General features: G+C 39.4%; 1 protein-coding gene across 4 annotated transcripts in view; it reads right to left on the reverse strand.

The window, feature by feature from the left end:
- Positions 1-2705: 2705 nt before the first annotated feature.
- rb1cc1 (RB1-inducible coiled-coil 1) overlaps positions 2706-21686 on the reverse strand; it is a 144200-nt gene continuing 125219 nt past the window's right edge. For 3 of the 4 annotated variants that reach the window (XM_078397381.1, XM_078397377.1, XM_078397378.1), the window contains 2 exons: positions 7413-7483; positions 2706-3701 (listed from right to left, as the gene is read on the reverse strand). In XM_078397381.1, coding sequence (XP_078253507.1) covers positions 3624-3701; positions 7413-7483 — 149 coding nt within the window. In that variant the 3' untranslated portion in view covers positions 2706-3623. The remainder of the gene's footprint in view (positions 3702-7412; positions 7484-21686) is intronic. The other variant, XM_078397379.1, reaches the window with a different exon arrangement.

Below are 21686 nucleotides of genomic sequence, written 5' to 3' on the forward strand. Positions count from 1 at the left end.
GGAACACTTGTGTATTCACAATTAATTTCAATAGCTGGGATGGAACAAACGTCCAACCTTGACGATATAACCACTGGGAAAGCGAGTTATAAGAATGCAAAGATACAAATAGGTTAAGTTTACTAAATTATTCTCGATCTGCAGCACTTATTTGCTGGAAACGCAGGCAGCAAATGGAGAATAGTGAAGTTAAAAAGAGATAATTGACAAATATTTAATTTTTTTAAACACAAACTCTGTTGCCAAGGGCAACAATTATTGTCCATCCACAATTGCGGTTGAACTGAGCAGAAAATCAGGCCATTTCCAAGGGCATTTAAGAGTCAACCACAGTATGGGTTTAGAGGCACATGCAAGCAAGTCCAGATAAGAATGGGAGGTTTACTCAGCAGTAGGCCATTATGTTTTTCTATTAAACAGTATTATTTTGTGCAGTATTGATGGTTGATGTATTTGTTTCTAAATACGTCAATAATTTGGAATTTAAAGGCCAAACATTCAATGTACTATTTGAACATGGACCTCTGAAATATTGGCCTGGTAATTTAACAAGCATACCATGATCTTACCCTCTTGAGGAGCAGAATATTAATGATTGTTGGTGTTTAGAAGGATCTTGGTCTCCAGTTTACCATGTGAATACAGGGCTGATATAATTAGAGATGCGAATGGTTACAAAGTCATTTAATGCAACAGGGCTGGATTACAGACGTTAGCCAGTCAACTAAAATGTAAAGAACTACAGTGAAACCTTGTTTGGAGTACTAGACTTTAGAGATACATCGTGGACACAAGCCATATGGCCCACCAAATCCATGCCGACCAGCAATCATCCCATACACTAGTACTGTCCTACACACTATCGACAATTTACAGAAGCCAATTAACCTACAACCCAGTATGTCTCTGGAGTGAGGGAGTAAACCAAAGTACTTGAAGAAAACCCACGTGGTCACAGCGAGAACATACCAAGTCCATACCGACAGCATCTGTAGTCAGGATGGAACCCGGGTCTCTGGCGCGGGAAGGCAGCAACTCTACCGTGATGTCACCGTGCCACCACTATTTGCAGTTTTGGCCTGATACTAAAGAATGTCATTGTTTCAAAGTCAATGCAGTGTATATTGCTTGGGACAGTTGTCTTATGACAAAAGATTAAATAAGAATGACCTATAAATTCATTAGAATTTAAAATAAAAGGTGATCAAGATTCAGATAGGAATTGACATGATATATGTCAGCTGCTGTTTTCTCTACTTGGACCATTTGGAACTACAAGCGTGCATGTGTGTAACTTGGGCACAAGGGCAAAGACAAGGATAAATGTCTTCATGTCAACAGCTGCAAACCTTTGGAATTCTCTACTATCTTCAAGGACAGTAGATACTTAGGTGTAATTTAATGGAATGGAATACTTTGTCACATGTGACAAGGCACAGTGAAATCCTTTGCTTGCATGCCCAAGGTATACAGTCGCCATATACAGCGCTGACAAAGTTACAAAGTACCCCCATGGGCTCCTCCTTTGTTCTCCCCCCCACCCCAATAGCGGTCCCCCACGCCGGGTTCTCCATTGTTCTTCCCCCTCTCCCCATCACGGTGGTTACCCCGTGCCTTCATCGACCGCAGGTCAACCCTCGAGGCCGCACTGCCGGCAGGTTCCGTCGGCCGCATGGCCCCATTTAGGATGACATGAATACAATGTTCAACCAAGTGAACCAACGACTGATCAGAAAAATGGACGATATGTAGGATTAGCATGAACTTGTTGAATGACAACTGGCACCGATGTGGCATAATACTGTTTCTATTTATGCGATTCCAGACTGCATGAATAATTCTTAACAGCTTACTGAAAAGTTTAGAAGGCCACTCAGCTCAACTAGCACATTGTACTATGGAGAACAAATGGAGTAAAGCAAATTGGAATATAGGAATTGATCTGAAAAATAAATGGACATCCAATCAATAAGTGTCATCCTGAATTATCTATCAAAATAATAATCTGATCCAGAGACAATTTTTGCAGGTGCCAAAAATCACTTGTAATAGTCAGTCTGAATAAAGTATTAGACAGCTGTAGAAAAGTTTTCCAAACACTAAATGAAAAATTCACAGTACCAGCTAAAGATTAAGGATTATATAGTCAAGTCCTATTAAAGAAGATTTGAAGAACAATTCTCACAATTCTGGTGTTTTTTGCTGTTTTGCTAATTATTAGTTCCATTCGAACCAGTGCTTTGCAATAGGATTATACGTTGCTTTAAAGATTATTATTTTTCCTCCTCTGTTATGCTGTTCAATTAGTAGCAAGCTTTTATCCAACTGCTTACTTACCAGTCAAAGGAGCACTTAAACAGTTCATTGCTGAAATATGTATGCTTAGCATGTAGTGCATTCCTCTTATCAATGTAAAATGACACAGCTTTTGTCATACTTTAACTTGGCAATTAAAATATTTTAATGATAATAAAGTCCAAATTCTATGGTTCCTTCCAGAGCCTCGATATTCTAAAACATTTTTAACCAATGAGCAATTTTGAAGTCTATTGCATATTGCAGAAAACTGTAATACCTTGAGCAGGAAGGAAATCCTATATGATATTTCCTATATATAGTATATCCTATATGATATTTTCTATGATAAATTTCTATTTTGCTCCTATAGCCAGGGACTGATTTTAAACATTATTGTAAGATGCACACTCTACAGGTTTAAATGTTTATTTCAAAATTCTTAAGTTCTTTTACAATACAATAATGTTTATACTTAAAGGTGTTATGATGGTTAATGTACAAGAGAATTACAATTTAAAACTGAATGCAACACTGGTCACCAAGATGAAACAATATATTAAATTTATTCCAGCTTTAAGTTGCTGGGAAGCTTTTATATTGTGTTATCTGTAAACAACAGATTCCTCCCTTTCCAATGTGTATACACAATTAACAACTGATGGTACATTTTTGCAAATACAACTCTAGCAACTGATGTAAATTTCAGTCCTATTCATTCATTGTACTGCTCTTCTCTATATAGGGCTGGATCTCTACACTTCTAAGTAATCTCAGTATATATGCAGATCAACAGCAAGAATGAAAATTCATGGAGGCAAAATTAAGATCAAACTTTAGATGGGGCTTTTGCATGCTAGGAACACAAATGTTTAAATGATTAAATACATATGGTAAAGTTGTTTTGCACATAAATTACTTTGATAGCAATAAGTTGTCACATATGCTGGTAATAATGACAAATGTTTTAACATCTGAATATTCTTTTTTTTTTTTAACAGGCATTTAACAGGGCTGTTATGCCACAATGTACAAGTCATGCTTCATGGAAAGAAAGTATTTGTTATACATTTCCAAGTCTTCAGTGTAAGATTAAAAGCAGTTCATTGAATGAGACTGGATACATTTTATGATTTGGACAGCGCGGAATTCCACACACAATGGGGAGAGCAAATAATAAATCATTATACTCCAACAAGTTTCCACTCATGAATAATATTCGTGTCATCTTTTCCAAATGGAAGTTATTTGAGACTGCATAACAAGCCATAAAGGAATCACATCAGAAGGGAAAGGATGAGCTATCAACAGTTTGTTTCACATCACTGTTATACTTTCTTGTTCCAGGGCACTGCTTTCACTCTGTAGAATTTTGTTCCCAATGGGACCTTAAATCGATTTTGAGCCTAAAATACAATTTAAAAATATATTTCCGCTTAGTCAAAATGGATACAATAAAATGCTTTAAATGTATGCATTAATGCTTCTTTTACAATCTCTCTCTCACAAAGGGATAGAGAATTCAAATGAATTATTCCAAAACAAGTGATCTATTTTGATATAAACAAATCACAAAGTGCTAGAGTAACTCAGCAGGTCAGGCAGCATCCATGGAAGGAATGCCTAGGTGACATTACAGACCATGACCCTTCCTGCACAGCTATTTTGAACGAGGCAAGACTGAAGAAGGGTCGTAACATGAAACGTCACCCATTCCTTCTATCCAGAGATACTGCTGAGTTACTCCAGCATTTTGTGCCTACAAAATGAATATATTCTGCTTATAAATCTCAGAATCAAATCATAAATCTAGTCGTTATTTTCTCATGGTAATTAGCATGTGCTTTCAAGAACAAAGAATTGTACATGTTTTTTCTAAAGATGACAGCATTATTTGAAGGCTTATTATGTGTTTATCATTAAGCATTTGTCTGCAACAAAATGATTCTTTACATATTTTCTATGGATTGACATTGATCAGTTAAATTATGCTGCTCTAATACAATGTTAAAAACAGCTTTGAAAAGTACATATCCTGAATAACCTGTAATACTAAATAGAAAACATAATTCATGGTGATCAGAGTGGCTTGGCCTGTCCACGGCGGGGAAGAGAGTGGCTGAAAGCAACATCTGAAAATGGAATTTGAGGAGAAATGAAGCAAAGCTATCATGGCTATTGCATCAGGCCATTGAATGTTTTTTGATTGAATTGTTTAGCAGATGAGTGTAATCACAATCTACCCTTTCTCAGAAACATCCATCTGTGATGACCAGTCCAGGGTGTGGGCAGAGAATGGCTGACATGCCTTGGCTGGTTGGAGCTCAGGGAAAAATTCTATCCAAATCTGTACAAGCACTTCCATCAAGGACAAAAGTGCAATAGGTTAATTCTACTAGCAAGAAAAATGTCAAAGATGGAAGTATTGTGTCAGGTACTCATTGCAACCATTGTCAACTATACCTTGTCAGTGGCTGGATGAAATTGCATTATGTTCCATTTCTATTCCTTATTATTGCAAGTGTGGATACTCATCTGGATGATATTATGTGCAACAAAGCACATTGATTTATTCACTAAAGATTCATTTTTGGAAAGGAACTAATCTGTACTACACACAGACGAGTAATTTATTATCAAATTAAATTAACAGGAGCTTAGCAAGTCATCAGCATAAAGAAAAAATACAAATCTTTATGACTGTTGCATGCTACCAGTTCGACTAACATCTGTATCTCCAGATGGATTCAGTCAGTCGTACCAAGTAGTTGTGAAAGCCAGAACAGCAATGAATCTGTCTTCTGTAGCCAACTTAACTATCTGGAAATAAAAAAAGTTGCTAGTATGTCATTAACCCCCAAATGTAGTTGGACATATTGCCTTGAAGAATGCTAGAACATTCTTGTGATCCAAAAATTTAGAATTAATAACCATACTGGTGAGACATAAAGACAATTAAATTAAATTAGAGGCACTGATATTCCTTTAACATTGAGTCATAACATTGATGCCACAGAAACCTGAGGCCACAGAAACTTTTGGCCCAATTTGTCCATGACGACCATGGGATCTAAACTAGTCTCATATGCCCATGTTTGGTCCATATCCCCCTAAACCTTTCCTATCCATGTACCTGGCCAAATATATTGTAAATGTTATTGTAACTGCCTTATCGACCTGTTCTGGCAGCTCGTTCCAAATATCCACCATCCTGTGTGAAATGGTTGCCCCTCAGGTTGCCATTAAATCTTTTCCTTCTCACCTTAAGCACCTTAAGAATTCCTCTAATTCTTGATCCCTAATCTGGGAAAAAGACTGGGTATTTGCCCTATCTATTCCCCTCATGTTTTACATACCTCAATAAGATCATCCCTTAGCCTCCTACACTCCAAGGAATAAAGTCTTAACCTGCTCAACCTCTCCCTGTAGCTCAGGTCCTCGATTCCTGGCACCATCCTTGCAAAAACATTTTAAACCCATTTTCTCAGTAGTTTCAGTCAATTCCATAGATATTTACCATTGGACCAAAGAAAATATTGGAAAGAAGACAAAGCTTGTTCAAAAAGAACAGGTTTACCGAAGGAACCCTAGAGTTATCTCATTTGAAGGCCCAGACAGTTACCAATGGTGAGGATTGGGGAGGGATTGGGGAGGGGCATCCCACAAATGCCCACAGATGTAGGATTGAAGAATTTAAGCATGGCAAAAGTTAAAAGACTAATTGAAGTTATTGAGGCAAGGAAGAAAAGGCTGCAAAGTGATTTTAATACAGGAATTTAACATTGGACATGTTGAAGATATATTGAGAGTTAGTAAGAAATTGCTAAAATGAGCAGAGTTTGGTGGTGAATAACAGTAGGCGGCTAGTTTAGGAGGCAGAGGATGGAATCCAGGCGAGACAGTATTGAAACATTTTGACAAAGAGCTTGCATAGATTGAAATCTCAATATTAAACTTGGGCAGCGGCTCGAGGGAGATGCGATGCCGCAAAGTTACAAGCAGATATCAGAGGTTGAAGAGAGCGGATTTGGTGTTCTGCCTCCACACAATTTCTCTACATCCCTCTATAGAGTGTTCAAATAGTCAAATTGCATGCCTAACATTCAGTATTATAATAGAAGTAATATCTTCCTAATTGAATAAATGAGAATATGAAACCATTATTCAATAACTGGCCATCGATTCCATCTCTCTCTTTATCAAATGCCCGACGCCATCAGTTTTGTCTCAGCTCACCTAATGTTGTCATCTTTTTGTAAACCTTTGCTGACTTTTACGAACAACCACCTGGCTAGCCTCCTTCATTCCATTCCGTATAAACCTGAATCCATCCAAAAGTCCACCCTGCACTAAACATCTCGCCCCATCCCTTATATTTATCCCCAGTGTCTCTACATTGAATACTAATTAAGCAGATGTATGATTTTAAAATTCTTAATTTGGTTTTCAAATGGCTCCACGATTTGTATCTCCCATCGCTAATCATCTCTAGTATGTCAAGATTAATGTCCTCCTTGAACTCTGGCCTCTTCATCACAACTGAATTTAATTACAACACTACCACCTATCAACAAACCCCAAAGGCCCTGTAATTCTGTTCATCAAGATCTCTGCGTCGTTCAAAGAGAAAGGAGAGGTACCAAGGTTTTGATAATCTAATATGCATCTTGGTGTTAATTTAATTAGCCAACACTCCTGTAAAGTGTGTGGGAAATTTGCTGCATTATAGGCACTGCTTAAATACATGATCACACACCCTCTTTCTCATATAGAATACATTTATAAACTTTCTTTTTTCCTCCATATGGTACTGGGAAAATGGCATTATGGTCAGATTTACACAGCAATAATGTCATGCAAGTAGTAATAAAGTTATTATTGTCTTGCAAAATCTCACTGAAATGTTACCAAAGATATCCTAAGAAATTGGATTGATGTATTGCATTGGGAAGCCAGAGATTGCATTAGGAGGTCAGAGGGTGTTAAATTTTGCTAGATTCTGAATATTTGCTTTAAAAAAACACATTGAGTTTTTTAAATGTTTGCTGCACTTGTAACATTGTTCATTTCTGATGGTAGGTCAGATCTGCACAGATTTAATAAGTGAAAGTTCTCACCTTCTTAGCCTGGCAATATTCTTTTTCCATTACTTTTCCAAGTACCCACGGTCTCCTAGAAGAACCTGGAACTAGCAGACAAGTATTTTTTAAAGTAACAAAATAATTACCAAGGAAGTCAGTTACAGATTGTTAAATAAACATACATCTTAGCAAAAAATATTTAAGTTTGGAGGATAAATAGTACAATCCATGATTTAGTGATCGCTCAGCAGAAAGTAAGAGTTAAACCATTTCTTTCCATTATTTTGAAATGTATTAAAAAACAGCTGCTAAATTGTCAGTGTTCATATTCAACAGACACATTCATTAATGTTGAGTTACACAAGCTGAGAAATCAGACTTAAAGTGCCTTTTGTGATAAAAATACTTTCTTAAATGTTAAATTAGTATTAGCAAGGCTTTTCTTAGTCCCAAAAACAATTTGATATTCATAAATAGAGCCAGGATTTATTTATAAGTGCCTTTTCATGCCTTTTTTGATGATTTCAGCAAGATAATGCCCTTTTCATGATCGAGTGCCTAAATCAGCCTTTTTTTGTCATGTTAACGTAACGTACAAGAAAATTTCCACCACCGGGGCGAAACCGGGGGCGCCACTGTCGGTCGTTCATTCGTGGGCAGTGGACGAAGCCCCAGTGTTTTGCAGTCAGGCTGTAAGTGGGTGTTAAGTGGTGATTGAAGAGGGGTGGATGGGGAAGGGTCTAGTCTTTTCAAACTGGAGTCAGGCTGTGAGAAGGTGTGAAGCGTTGGTGGGGGGGGGGGAAGAGGGGGTACCAGGATTAAGTTTCTGTTTATCGAACCTGCAGTAGAACTCGTTCAGGTTGCTGGTCAGCTGACGATTATCCAAGGAGTGGGGGGGGGGGGTCCTCGTAGCTTGTGACTTCTTGCAAGCCCTTCCAAACTGAAGAGTCATTAGCTGAGGACTTGTTCCTCAACTTCTCAGAGTACCTTTCCTTGGCAGCTGATTCCTCTTCTCAGCTTGCACTTGGCCTGCCTGTAGAGGTCTGCATCCCCGCTCCTGTATGATCTACCCCTGCAAGCGTCAAAATGCCTAGTCAAGTCGACGCCTTGTAAAAAAACTGACGATTTGGTGAGAGTGTACGGGAGTGATATATTCTCTACAGACAACTGTTTGCTGTTTTTTTAAAGCATGGGAGAAAGCAGTGAATCATGAGAAGAAATATTTTGTCTCCCAGCATGTACAGACAACTAAACACAAGTCGGCGGCAGAGAAACTGAAGGCGGGAAATACGCAAGCTTGTCTCCTCACTACATTTACTGCTCGCTCCAGTCGCAAATCTGAGTTTTCGAGTGATCTGTGCAAGGCATTCATTGATGCTGGAATTCCACTGTGGAAATTGGAAAATAAATCTCTCAGAGGTTTTTTTAGAGAAATACACAGAGGAACATATACCGAGTGAGTCATCATTATGGAAAAATTATGTTGACAGCAACTTCAACATTGGTGTGCAGAAAATTAGAGATGAAGTTGCATGTAACAAAATATGGATCTCAATAGATGAGACACAACCGATAATGTGGGGAGATATGTTGCCAATGTGGTCATCGGTACACTGGAGGCAGGTCAACCATCAAAGGAATATTTGTTGACATCGGAAGTATTGGATGCACAAGATATCGACATGAATAGAGTCTGTCACTTGATTCGGGTATGCACAAGTGACCTCAGCTGGGGTAGAAGTTTTTCACAACTGAAGCAGCACATTGAGTGAAGAAACCTATATGAAGGTAGCAGCACATTGAGTGAAGAAACCAATATGCCAATTAAGCCAGAAACAGTATCTATGTTTTACTCGATAGCCAAAAGCATTCAACCACACTGCAGTCAGAATGAGAATGAAAACTGTATCTATCCTAATAATAAACAGAAAGATCTGCACCCATGTCCTTGACTCAGATTTCATGTATTACAACAATATAACTTGTTAGGAAACACAAGGAACTGCAGATGGTGGAGTAACTCAGCAGGAGAAGCAGCATCTGTGGAGGGAATTGGCAGGTGAGGTTTCATGTCAGATCCTTCTTCAAACTGCACCAAGGTATTGCCTATCCATTCCCTCCACAGATGTTGCCCTAACCAATTACTGTTGAGTTACTCCAACTGGTCAAGTGGCAAAGTCAGAACTGATGTAGCTTGAATTGTGTAGTTGGTTTCATTAATTGGATGGACTAATTAATGGGAATTAACACATATTTTACAGGGAAATTGGAAGATTCAAGATGGACAGTTTTGTGATTATGGTGCTGGTTCAAAGGGGCAAATAGCCTCCTCCTGCACCTATTTTCTATGTTTCTTCTTGGCAAACTGTAACCTGGCCATCCTATTTTTGCAGTTAACTAGTGGTTTGCATCTTGCAGTGTAGCCTCTATTTCTGTTCATGAAGTCTTCTGCGGACAGTGGTCATTGACAAATCCAGACCTAACTCCTGAAGAGTGTTTCTGATCTGTCAGACAGGTGTTTGAGGATTTTGCTTTATTACAGAGAGAATTATTCTGTCATCAGCTGTGGAGGTCTTCCTTGGCCTGCCAGTCCCTTTGCGATTCGTAAGCTCATCAGTGCTCTCTTTCTTGTTAATGATGTTCCAAACAGTTGATTTTGTTCTCAGTCTCATAATGGCTTCTTTGACTTTCATTGGCACAACTCTGGTCCTCATTTTGATAAACAGCAATAAAAGTTTCCAAAGGTGGTGGAAAGACTAATGGAAAGACTAGGTGCTGCAAGCTCTCATATACCTGCACTAAGGAGGCATTTAAACACACCTGAGCAATTACAAACACATGTGAAGCCATGTGTCCCAAACATAATGGTGCCCTGAAATGACTATGTATAAATGCAGCTGTAATTTCTACATGGTGAAACCAAAATGTATAAAAATATCCTTTAATAAAATCTGATAATGTGCACTTCAACCACATGTGATTTTTTCTTTTACAAATCTCAAATTGTGGAGTATAGAGGTAAATGAATAAATGATGGGTCTTTATCCCAAACAGTATGGAGGGCACTGTATAGGCTTAAACATTGATAACATAAACATACAACAGGAAGCCTTCAAAAATGGCATGTAAAAGTACACATATTCGTTCAGGAGAGAAGGAATAGCATCCAAAACAGCAAAAACAAGAAGATATTTTTAAATAAATTCAGTCATGGGGAATGGATCATATTGGGAAGATTAATATTTAATGTGCAGCTGAAACTAAAGGTAGAGTGAATTGCCATCATGAACTACTGCAATCCTTGGAGTTAAGGTACCTTTCACATTTGTGTTAAGTGTAGGATATGAAACAAACAACGAAAAATCAGAAATTCAAAGTCAGGTTGGTGTGTAAATTGGTGATCTTATAAATGGTGTCCAGGATTGCCTGCTTTTCCTGGAGAAGCAGTTGGTAGAGGTGGTGTTGAGAAACATGAGCAAGTTGCTGCAGAGCACTTTATAGATAGTACACACTGCTGTCACAGCGTGCGTGTGACAAGTGAGTATGTTTATAGTGCTGCGCTGGAAACGAGATAAGCACACTGCTTTGCCCTGGATGGTGTTAAGGTGCAGGAATGCTTTTGGGAGCTTAACTGTTCTAGGAAAGTGCAGAATATTGTATCATAAATCTTATTGGCATTGCAAATGGTGAGGTCAAGGGGTAATATAGATAAGTTTATGACAATAATCCTAGACAGGTACAGGGATAGGACAGGTTTGGAGGGATATGGACCAAACACAGGCAGGTGGGACATGTTGGCTGGTGTGGGCAAGTTGGGCCAAAGGGCCTGTTTCCACATTGTATCACTCTATATTCCAATACAGATCAGGAATGGATGTATGACTGGGCTTGCAGGAAAAGCAAAGGAACTTCAAATAACAGAAAGGTCAATCATAGGAGGGCTCAGGACTAAAAAAAGTGACATTCAGTGGAGACAAAAGGAAAATGCCACAAGTCTACAAGCAGTGGATAAATGGAAGTTGCCAATGTAACAGTAGACAAATGCAAGAACAAAACTGTGTGGTATAGATATAGTCTACAAACTAAAAAACATCTAGTTCGGATGGGTCACATTCAAGGTCATTGAGTGAAACAAGGATGGAAACTGAAGTTCCAACTAATTTTTCCAATCTAACATGGATATGAGCACATTGTAACTAAACAACTGTTAATGTATCATTTACAAAGACGTACAGGTATGTAGGTTAATTGGCTGGGTAAATGTAAAAATTGTCCCTAGTGGGTGTAGGATAGTGTTAATGTACGGGGATCACTGGGCGGCACGGACTTGGAGGGCCGAAAAGGCCTGTTTCCGGCTGTATATATATGATATGATATGATATGATACTAACATGTTAATTATTGTTAACTTAGCCAATAGTGAAGAAAACTTTAAGGCAACAATTACTAAAATTATCAGCCTATATTTGTTCCAATGGCCAATTAAAGTTACCTGAAATTTGTCAAAAGAAAACAATGTAGAAAAAAGGAACTTCAGATGTTAGTTTACAAAAAATGTCAAACTGCTGGAGTAACAGTGGGCCAGCCAGCATCCCTGGAGAGCATGGTTGGGTGATGTTTTGGGTCGGGACTCTTCTTCAGACTGAAGTATAAATTGGTGGAATAGGCATCAAATCGGAGCAAATTGTCCAATGATAAAATGTACTGTATACATTACAGTTGCTTACAACAGTATGAACATTTGAATACTTACAGTAGTTCTATTAGGTGAAACTTGTAAACGTAAATTAATACAACAATGTTTTTCTTATTAAAGTGCACTTTGTTCGCTTTCGTATAAAATATTTTCAAAGTTACTGCATGAACAGTAGCAATAAAATACTTTCCCAGAAAGTGGACACAGATAGATCTTTATGTTCACTTGTCAAGGCGATAATTAACCCTGGATTACTGATGCAGTTATTGTATTAGCACCTGAAGTGCCTATTTATCAATGTTTATCGTAGCATTTAGATTGCATTTTAGTTAAGCCTACATAATACTCAGCAACACCTACTCTTCAGTTTTCATTTTACTTCTCTATTCCCCAAGTGCTAGGGATTTTATTCTTGGTGTGAGCTATATTACTGGTATTCTCGTTGTAAAGGCAACTTCAAGACTTTTCCAATGAATTCTTTTCTGATTGCCATTACTACACAGGGAGCCGGGGTGATCTTACTCAAATCCAACAGAACAGATCTCCCAATCGTTTTTTTCCAGTTTAATTAGTTGTTTATTGAAGTAGTATATATACCACCCTGTTCATCTAACGACTGCCCCCAAGTGTCCAAAATAATACAGCAAGATATATCTAGACAAAATAATATATGTCAACAGTAGCTAGCCTAAACATAAATTACTCCTACACTTGTTGTTCCCTTTGTCTCTTCTCTTTTCTGTAACTTAAAATACACTTGTTTTCCAGTTCTCTTGAAGGGTTACTGACCAGAAACATGAACTATTTTTATTTCTCTAAAGATGCTGTCTGATGTGCTGCATTCCTCTAGCACCCTCAGTTTTTAATTAAACAAATTTGTTTAATTATTAATTTGAGATATTAACAATTTATTTCTTCCCAGCTGTGGCCCTGCAAAGTATTTCCAGCATTTTGTTTTTATTTCGGGGGTTGTTGGAACCTGAAGAGTTGCACAAGTTAGAAATTGTGGTTAAGTGGAATAAAAAGTGGGAGTTCACACAATTAGTTTTAAACTTTTCAGGCAAGTTAGTTACAGGACGATCCCATCCCTATGGAAAGGCATTATAATGCTCAATGTAATAATGTTAGATTTGGTGTTTAGTTTAGTTTAGAAATACAGTGCTGAAACAAGCCCTCCAGCCCATCGGGTCCACGCCGACCAGCGATCGCCACACACGAATACTATCGTGCACACTAGGGCCAATTTACAATTATAACAACCAATTAACTTAGAAACCTGTACGTCATTGGAGTGTGGGAGGAAACTGGAGCTCCTGGAGAAAACCCACGCAGATCACAGGGAGAACATACAAACTACGCACAGACAGCATCCATCGTCAGCATCAAACCGGGTTTCTGGCGCTATAAGGCAGCAACTCTACCACTGTATCACCCGGTGTTTAAAAACTGGTTTTGATATCTGAGATTCTTAGGAACCATAAGTCGCACACATGGAAAATGTACCAGGAAAATGAAAGCAGTGGGAGATGAGTGAACTTGCAGTCAATGGATGGATTTGTAGGCTTAGAGAAGCAGCAAACTTCAAGAGCAGAACTGAATAAATTAATTGATAAGTGATGGAGATGAGGGAAGAAAAGGTGGAGGATACCTAAAGTCTTAATGGCATGTAAGGACCTAGAATGTGATTAAAGCTGGCCACAACAGTAACCGAAGTCTAAAGAGCAGCAAGTTTAAAAGTGTTTAATGGGGGAAGATGACAAAATCAGTTTATATATAGAGATTAGTTATGTAGTCAGGAAAACAAAACACAGGGAAAGGAAGCGAAGGCTAAATATAGAGCAATTGCACAACAACGGAAATGGGTAACGGTTCAGATCACAGTCAGGAAAACAACATTTCAGAGCAATTACATTCCGTCCACAATGAGAGCTTTGCACATGGTTGAAAGTATATAAACACACAAGTGCTCCAGACTAGTAAAATATTCATGTTTTGAAAGTGCAGATAAAAAGATTCAATTCAACTGTTCTTTAAAACATTGTCCAAGTCTGCACGGTGCTCAAAACATCTACACATCTATAAATTGTTTGATACCAGAAAACATTTGAACAGTGACGTGAAATGAACTCTCCAAAGGGGTCTTGTCCTAATATAGTGGAATCTGTTTGATTCTATGCTGTTTTTCTTTTTAAAAAATCATTCTAATTTGGTATACAAAAGCAAGAGAATGTTTTTATAATTAATATTCTTCCATTCATTATTTTGTAAAGCAGCATTATGTTAATATATTTATGGACATGAATAATCTAAGTTTATGCTTCCGATGTCACACACATAGATTCCAAGTAATTAATGCTAGATTTTTGGGATAGAAATTATTTCACATCGAGCATTGTGCATGTTACAATAGAAGTTTGTCAAGAATCTAGTGTTAATTTACTTCAGTCTGCCATCTGTACAAAATGTCAGAATGCAAGCGATGTATAGGAAAATAACTGCAGATGCTGGTACAAATCGAAGGTATCACAAAATGCTGGAGTAACTCAGCGGGTCAGGCAGCATTTCGGGTCGAAACGTTTGAAGAAGGGTCTTGACCTGAAACGTCACCCATTCCTTCTCTCCTGAGATGCTGCCTGACCCGCTGAGTTACTCCAGCATTTTGTGATACCTTCGAGAATGCATGCGATAGTGCCCAAAGGTAGTTTTATGCACATAGATATTAGTTACTTAAGCCTTTAGCTGCAAACAGTGCAGATCACACAGGCAGAAACAGTTTTCATAAGGCATGAGGGGTGATATTATCGAGGTTTACAAAATCCACAGAGTCTTTGCCCAGAGTAGGGGAATCGAGAACCAGAGGACACAGGTTTAAGGCGAAGGGGGAAAGATTTAATAAGAACCCAAGGAGTAACTTTTTTTTTTACACAAAGTGTAGTGGCTGTACAGAAAGAACTGCCAGAGGAGGTAGATGAGGCAGGTACTATTGCAATGTTTAAGAAACATTTAGACAGGTAGATGTATAGGACAGCTTTGGAGGGATATGGGCTTAACGCAGACAGGTGGAACTAATGCAGATGGGACATCTTGGTCGCCGTAGGTAAGTTGCGCCGAAGGGCCTGTTTCCATTGTATGACTATGATACAAACCCATTTATCTAAACTATTCTTTTGGCCAGTCTTCTTTTGGTGCGCCACATGTTCTTCTGTATGTGACCCTGACAGCACCCAGAAAACTACTGCACCTTTACCTCACTTTAAAGCTTATTGAGGAAAGTTCTGCTTGCACGTGATATGTACAAGGGCAATTTTTCTAGATTTTCAAATTTGATAATGCTTCTAAAGTTATAATTTGGAAGTTACACCAGGTACACAAACAGATTTGCACCAAACTTTAAAGTTACAGATGTTAAATTCTACACACGTATATGCCAGATAAACAGCATCAGTTTATTTTAGCATTGGATCTAAATTGATCAGGTGCTTTCAACTATAATAATTATTGATTGAGGCATTATATTTTGAAACAGAATCAATAATTTGAAAACACAATTCTTCAGTCTGGCTATTTCTTCTTGTTGGACAGACAATAAATATGACACATAAAATGTATGTTTGTTGGCTACATGCAATTCTTCACTGAATTGTTTCCCAAAGGCTATTCCACAGAAATACACCATAAATATACTTTAAATATATTCATTTAAAAGATTAAGATACCAGAAAGCACGCAGTTGCTTTTTGGGCTGTTTGTATAGTTATTTTGATCTAGACCGTGATAGTTACCCTAAGGAAATGGAATTAACCTCAACTGTCCTAGATAAAGCAAAAAAAAGATAATATTTCTTTCTGTCATGTGGTCATGTTGGTCAAAAATGGATGCATATCCATTTGCCTACCCCAAAGTTTTTAAAATGCCACTATCCTATCTGCCTCAACCACCATCCCTGGCAGTGATTTCTGGGCATTCACCATGCCATACAGAAAAAAAAAACTTGCACTGCACATCTTCTATCTTCTATCTATCTATATACTATTAAAACTCAGATCTTGTAGCGCGACGGTTTTCGCACCGCCTTAATCGCCAACCTCCCAAACGACCGGCCGTGATATTTTCATTTGCTTTGGTCGCGTGTTTTTTAAGTTACAGAGGTTTTAAAGCGCTGCCCCCCCCCCCCCCTTTTCAGGGGGGCGCTGCGGTGCAGATTTAGCCTTCAGCTTGAGCCTTCAGCTTGTGACGGCTACATTGTTTCGAAAGGTTTCCAAAAAAGCATTTTAAAGTAGTCTTTTTTGTTATTGCAAGTCAAGTCAAGTCAAGTCAATTATATTTGTATAGCACATTTAAAAACAACCCACGTTGACCAAATTGCTGCACATCTGATTAGGAAAGAAAAAAAAAAGAAAGTTATAGTGGTCACTTGACATACACAGATCAGGAGGACGGGCCCAACGGGCACACTTGGAGAGTAAGAGTGGGGCTGGAGGAGGAGAGAATGGGGGGTGTGGGGACGGGCCCAACGGGCCCGCTTTGCTAGTCTTCTTTAAACTTAGCCCATCTCACCTTAAACCTATGCCCTCTAGTGCTTGATTTTTCCATCCTGGGAAAAAGGTTCTAACTGTATCCTATCAATGTCTCTTGTAATTTTATATACTTATCAGGTCCCCCACTACAACCTCCGGCGTTCCAGAGAAAACAGTGCAAATCTGTCCAACCTCTCCTTGTAGTTAATATTCCCGCATCCTCTGCACTCTTTCCAAAGGCTCCACATCCTTCCTGTAATGGAGCAACCAGAAATGCACGCAATACCAACGGCGGCCTAACCAACGTTCTATAAACTGCATCATGACTTCCTGACGCTTATGACAATGCAGTCATGCCATTGACTGTATATTTTCCCTTCATGTATAATCTTCCAAAGTGCAACATCCCACACTTGCTTGGATTAAATTCCATCTGCCATTTCTCCGCTCATTTCTGGAGCTGACTCATATCTCATTGTATACTTTGATAGATAGAAAAAGACACTAATGAATAACTTCTGCAGAAAATCTGGCCTGATATCAACTGAAAAAAATCTTGTGATCTTTAAGGCTTTATGATCATAGCACAAGTCAGTCTATCATTCCGATTCCAAGAGGCATGCTGCTATACATAATTTCCCCAAAGTCACAGAAAACGTATCTTTTGGTTCAATTTCTTTTGAAACAGCTCTATCTTCCATGCACGCTAAATTTCCATGTCTCTCTTAATCTTCTTATATTGATGCTTATGCACAATTTGGCCCTGAAAATGATCGTGTTTCATCTTGTTTTAATGCCCTCTTTCACTGTTTGGCTATAATTGCACAAACTTATTTATTAACTGTTTTTTTCTTTTTCTGGAACTACAGCAAATTTGATCCATACTTTAGTAGGACTTAGAGGAGCTGTAATCTGTTCAAATGCATGATGTACTTTTCTTTGAGCTTAACCTTTTTGTGCATCAAAGAAAAATCCCTCATAGATGAACATGCAATTTAATTTTGCTCATTTCCAGAATGGAAATTCCTAAATCCAAATCCAGCAGACATTATTTGAATGATAACTTGGAGTAAGGCCTGAGCACAACAGAACATGTCCAATTGTTCCAATTTTATGATGCTCATTTTAGGTTTCACTAACCTGACTCCAGACTTCATTCGAAACAACTGTGTGGGGGGAACTCTGTGATCCCCATGGGGAGGACATTGAAAGTCTAACCCAGTGCATTACGGACTATATTAACTTCTGTGTGGAGAACACTGTACCCACCAGGACTGTACGGTGTTTCTCCAACAACAAACCCTGGGTCAACCCTGATATAAAGGATCTCCTTAAGGAGCAAAAGAGGGCCTTTAAGTCGGGAAATAAGGAGGAGCTGAAGGCTGTGCAAAAGGAGCTGAGGAGGAAGATCAGAGAGGGGAAGAACAGCTACAGGACGAAGATGGAGGACCAGCTGCAGAGGAACAACATCAGTGGAGTCTGGAGAGGCCTCAAAACCATCTCTGGGTACAAGGAACCGGACTCGCGGGCTGTGGGGGATCAGAAGTGGGTGAACGATCTGAACCTTTTCTTCAACAGGTTCGATCAGTCAGCTACCCCTCCCCCGGTCCAGTCACCCCTGCTGCAGCCCCCCTTGTCAGTATGCTGCCCCACCTCCCCTCCCACAGCACTTGGATCACAGTCACCACCCACTGCTTCTGCTACTCCTGCCCCAACCCCACCACCCCCACCCCCCACATCCCCTCCTCCTCTCACACTCTTGAGCACCCAGCCCCTGTGCTCCAATCTGTCTTTCTCCACAGAGCAGATGAGAAATGCGCTCAGGAAGATCAATGCGAGGAAGGCGGCTGGTCCAGACGGCATCAGCTCGAGGCTCCTCAAGTCCTGTGCAGACCAGCTGTGCGGAATAGTGGAGCATGTCTTCAATCTGAGCCTGAAACTGGGGAGAGTTCCACAGCTGTGGAAAACATCCTGCGTGGTACCGGTACCAAAGACGCTGCACCCGAAGGAACTCAACAGCTACAGGCCGGGAATGGACATCGAGAGGGTGGATTCTTATAAGTACCTGGGTGTCTACCTCAACAATAAACTGGACTGAAAACACCGATGCGCTATACAGAAAGGGCCAGAGCAGACTTTATCTGCTAAGGGGACTCGGGTCCTTTGGAATGCAGGGGGCACTCCTAAGGACCTTCTACAACACGGTGGTTGCATCGGCCATTTTCTATGGAGTGGTCTGACAGCATCTCAACGGCGGAAGGGAAGAGACTCGACAAGCTGGTCAGGAAGGCCAGCTGTCCTGGGTTGGCCCCTCGACTCAGTGCAGGTGGTGGGAGAGAGGAGGATGATGGCAAAGCTAACATCGCTGCTGGACAACGATTCCCACCCCATGCAGGATACTGTCACTGCACTGAGTAGCTCCTTCAGTGACAGACTCCTTCACCCCAAGTGCGTGAAGGAGAGATGATCCTTCCTTCCCGCTGCTGTGAGACTGCACAACCAGCACTGCTCCCAGCAGACGAGTCAACAATAACAGCTAAGAACGCACAGAAAACTGATGACAATTTATGTATCTTTTATTTATAATGAATTATCTCTTGCTCTCTTACTATCCACTTTGCTGCTGTAACACTGTAAATTTCCCCGGTGTGGGACGAATAAAGGAATTTATTATTATTACCACCCTGGTCCAAATATGGATTAAAAAGCTGAATTCCTGATCCGAGATGAGAGACACCATCCTTGACATCAAGGTAGCAGTTGTCCAAGCATGACATTAAGTTATGCCAGGATCAAGATGAAAGCACACTGCTGGTTAGAATCATACCTTGCATAAAGCCAGATACTTGTGATTATGGGAGGTCAATCATTCCAGTTTCACTGCTAGAGCTCCTGAGAGCAGTGTCATAATCATTACCACCTTTAACTATTTAATCAATGACCTTCATTTAACCACAGGATTACAAGTAGGATGTTTGTGCATGATTGATCAATATTTAATTCCTTTTGCATATACTCAGAAAAAGTAGTTCATGTCTGCATGCAACAAGGCTACGCAAGAAAGTGTCAATAAGTACCTGCAACAAAATAGACTTTCACTCCTCTGTACCAGTCCTGGTGCAGGGTCTCCATCCATGTCAAGCATTCCTTTAACTCCGGAGATGCTGCTTACCTTGTGGTGTTCCTCCAGCAGTTTAGTTTTTGCTCCAGTATCTGTATTGCCTACTCTCAATTACATTGTTGTAGTCACCAGTAATTAGAACCCTCCGACCAGCCACAATGTTATGGCAGCAAAAGTACATAAAAAGCTATGTATATAACAGTGGACAACATTTTTCCTGATACTCAAAATCTTTTGCACTATATCAATGCTCAAGTCAAGAGTGGGATAGAGATGTGTCTATTTGCCTGGTTAAATGCAGCACAATGTCCTGCCTTTATTTAAAGCGGAAAATTGGGATAATTCAGGAAATTGTAGGTCGTTGAGTGTAGCGGCCAGCTTTATTCCTTCCTTATAAAGTCCTTAAACTTACCGTTTGACGAAGGAGTGGGAGCAGTGGTTCTTGACTCAAATAATAACAACAGAGAGATCTTCACGATGTTGCAGTCAGTTAGTCATTTATTTGAAGTTGCAATAAAAACATATTGACATATCTCTTTTCATTAACTTGTTTGTTTCTTGTAAGAACTTAGTTTCTCACCGACACTCCTTTGTATCCTGTTACTTGCTAAAATCTTATCTTAGCAGGCTTGACTTGAATGGCCACTAAGACCTTATTATCTTAGCAGACTCTGGTGTCACACTGAAGCATTACGTCAGTGCCAGGCAAGTTATACTCATAATTCTGACCCCGCCCATGGATCCTCCCAGTCCATATACGTAAGCATAGTATTAACCTCTTGATGTCCAAAAATAATACAGCAGGATGCAAAGGAATATAATAATATACTAAAATTGCTAATAAATGCAAAATGGCTCCTATAGTGAGGCTCATATCAGTGGTAGGGAAGCTACTGCATTTGAAGAAAATAGGCTAATTAGGGACATTCAGCATGGCTTCCGGTGGAGCAGGTCATGGCCTACAAATATTGTTTTTTTGAGGCAATGACCAAGATAATTGATGAATGTAGGGCATTAGATGTTTGCCCACATGGATTTTACCAAGCATTTGACAAGTCCCTCATGGTAGGCTGATCCAAAATATTAAGAAGCATGGGATCCATGGAAGTTTGAATTCAGAACTGGCTTACCCATAAAAGACTGTGGTGGTTGAAGAGTATCACTCTGGCTGGAGGTCTGTGACCAGTGGTGTGCTGTAGAGACCGTGGTCATTTTTGATATATATATATATATAAATGCCTTGAATGAAAATTTAGGTATGTTGGTTATTAAGTTCACAGACTATATTAAAATTGGTGGAGATACAAGGAACTGCAGATGCTGGTTTACAAAATAAAGGGCTGGAGTAACTCAGCAGTTCAGGCAGCATCTCTGGAGAACATGGATTGTTGATGTTTCAGATCGGAATCCTTTTTCAGACTGATTGCAAAAAGTGGGTGGAGGGGAGAGGAGTGATTTAGGTTTGTACTTTCTCCCCGTGCCATGTTGGCTTTCTCCTGGTGCTCCGGTTTCCTCCCACACTCCAAAGACATATAGATTTGTTGGTTGATTGGCTTCAGGAAAATTGTAAATTGTCCCAAGTGTGCTAGGATAATGCTAGTGTACAGGGAGATAGCTGGTCGATACGGACTTAGTGGGCAGAAGGGCCTGTTTCTGCGCTGTATCTCTAAAGTCTAAAGCAATAGTGGCGTTTTGAAAAAAAAAATTTGGTACTTGTATACATACTATTCCAATTTTGCATTATTCCTCTATTTTTCTCTTTTCATCAAGAGTACATACTGCTTCTCAAATTGTTTTAACCTCCAACTCATTTCTTTGCCCAGATAGTTTCTGCCAGCACCTTCTGTTCACTATTCTCAGAGTAGCTTGCAACACATGTGTGAACTCCACTGGAATTTTTTCTTTGTTGTGCAAAATCAAGACATCTTTCACATGGACAATACTCAAAATAGATTAAAATGTAATGATAACAATTT

This window comes from Rhinoraja longicauda, chromosome 4 (assembly GCF_053455715.1).
Source record: "Rhinoraja longicauda isolate Sanriku21f chromosome 4, sRhiLon1.1, whole genome shotgun sequence".
Lineage (NCBI taxonomy): Eukaryota > Metazoa > Chordata > Chondrichthyes > Rajiformes > Arhynchobatidae > Rhinoraja > Rhinoraja longicauda.